The sequence below is a fragment of the Rhagoletis zephyria genome, unplaced genomic scaffold, assembly GCF_001687245.7.
Source record: "Rhagoletis zephyria isolate East Lansing unplaced genomic scaffold, Rhagoletis_zephyria_1.1 Rzeph_scaffold_58762, whole genome shotgun sequence".
NCBI classification, from domain to species: Eukaryota; Metazoa; Arthropoda; class Insecta; order Diptera; family Tephritidae; genus Rhagoletis; species Rhagoletis zephyria.
In genome coordinates, this window is record NW_016215814.1 from 1 (window position 1) to 1,676 (window position 1,676).

Here is a 1,676-nt window from a genome sequence, read left to right on the forward strand (position 1 = left end):
CAAGGAGCTGCGCAATCAGGTGATTCTGCTCAAACAGGAAAACATGGAGCTGCGCCAGGGCAAACCAAGCTCCTCTGCAGCAGCTACCTCATCCTGCCCATCATCGCCAGCTCGCTGAAAAACCTGAAGAACGGCGTGGAGAGCAGGAGCTTTCCAGCGGGGCTGCTGCTGGACGGCGTCTGGACGATCAAGCACCACATTGTGGAGACCTTCGAGAAGATCGGCCACCGCCCCAATGACACCATCCTCCACTCGGTCTTCCCCGAGGCGGCGGAGCTGATCAGCCAGAAGGTGCTGAAGATGGAGCGGTGCTACCTGTCCAGCGTCAAGGGCGGCGTCAAGTTGGACATCTTCACGGAGCCGCTGGCTGTCATTGTGTACCGGTATTTGGTGAGCACTTCAGTTGATGATCATTTTGCTTCAAGATCTAAGATTGTTTTGGTTTTTAGAAAGCGTACTCCATGACCGAGAAAGGCTCTGGCACCGAGTGGCTCGCTCACCTGAAGCGGCGAGTGGTGAACCTGGTGGCCAACATCAAGGACGTGGCTCGCCATGTGATTGACTGCCTGCGGCACGTCGACCAGCCTGACTATGAGCCGACGAAGCTGGCGCTCAACCGTTTCTCCTCGCTGGTAAACAAAAATAGTGCTCCAGTTTCAATCGGTTTTATTTCCACTTTTTTTTATTTTGTTAGTCCCTCTCCGAGTTCTTCCACCTCCGTCACCCGAAGCCGCTTCCCGTCAGCTCGGCAGAAGAAGTTTTATGGAAAAACAGGCTGAACATTAGCATTGGTGGTGGTGACAGTGGAGAGCAGCCATCTTTTCCTGACGCCGCCGCTTCTTCTACAGCAGCTGCCCCACCTTCAACTCTTGGCGGTGATGAGGATCTTCTCACCAGCACCACCAGTGGACCAGCCTCAACTGACCACCCCGAACTAGTTCTTGGCTCCGAATCTGAAGAAGGCCCAAGAAAACAGTCATTGTCCTCCTTTTCCGGCGGCTATGGCGGTCCGCAGATCAGCATCATGTACGACAGCTTCGATGTGGACGACATTGCTGATAGTGTGCTGCCCAGCTCCTTCGATTACCGCGACCTGGATGTGGTGAGCGTGGTGAAGAACCAGGGCGGTGCTCAGGTAAAGTGTTTTGTTCTGTTTTATCAGCAAAAAGTTTCATCATCATCGATCACTTCCTAGACCTGCTACCTCTTCGCCGCCCTCAGCGCCGTCGAGTCGGCCTTCATGCTGAGCCACAGGGGCCGCCGCAACGTTTCCTTCAGCGAGAAGGACGCCTACAACTGCCTGGCGAAGCTGGGCTACAACGATGCCCCCCAGGTGGGCGGCCAGGTGGAGACCGTCTATCGGATGTTCATGGAGACGCATGGCATTGTCTACGAGAAGGACGCTGAGCAGTACGACTTTACGAGGAAGGACTACGAGACGCCGCCCAAGGTAAACACAAGCAGAGAAATAGAAATAGAAACTCGCCTTTTGTTGTTTACCTTTTTTGTTGTTTACCTACTGAATCGGTAGCTCCACAAGGAAAAATGCCTGCCCCTGACGCCCTCCCAGGAGGCGACCCGAATGCGCGGTTTTGCCAAGGAATACGGCCTGGAGGGCGAGGGCTCGCTGCAGCGGCTGAAGAAGATCGTCTACAAGTACGGCCCGGTGACCACCG

At 55.0% G+C, this 1,676-nt stretch overlaps 1 protein-coding gene across 1 annotated transcript; it reads left to right on the top strand.

Annotated features, from left to right (window-relative positions):
• Positions 1–1,024: 1,024 nt before the first annotated feature.
• On the top strand, positions 1,025–1,450 carry LOC108356411 (ananain-like; the record flags this gene model as incomplete). The annotated part of the gene is made up of 2 exons (XM_017607521.1): positions 1,025–1,135; positions 1,196–1,450. Coding segments are annotated over exons 1-2 (366 nt in total), but the record flags the coding sequence as incomplete, so codon positions are not given.
• Positions 1,451–1,676: the final 226 nt, after the last annotated feature.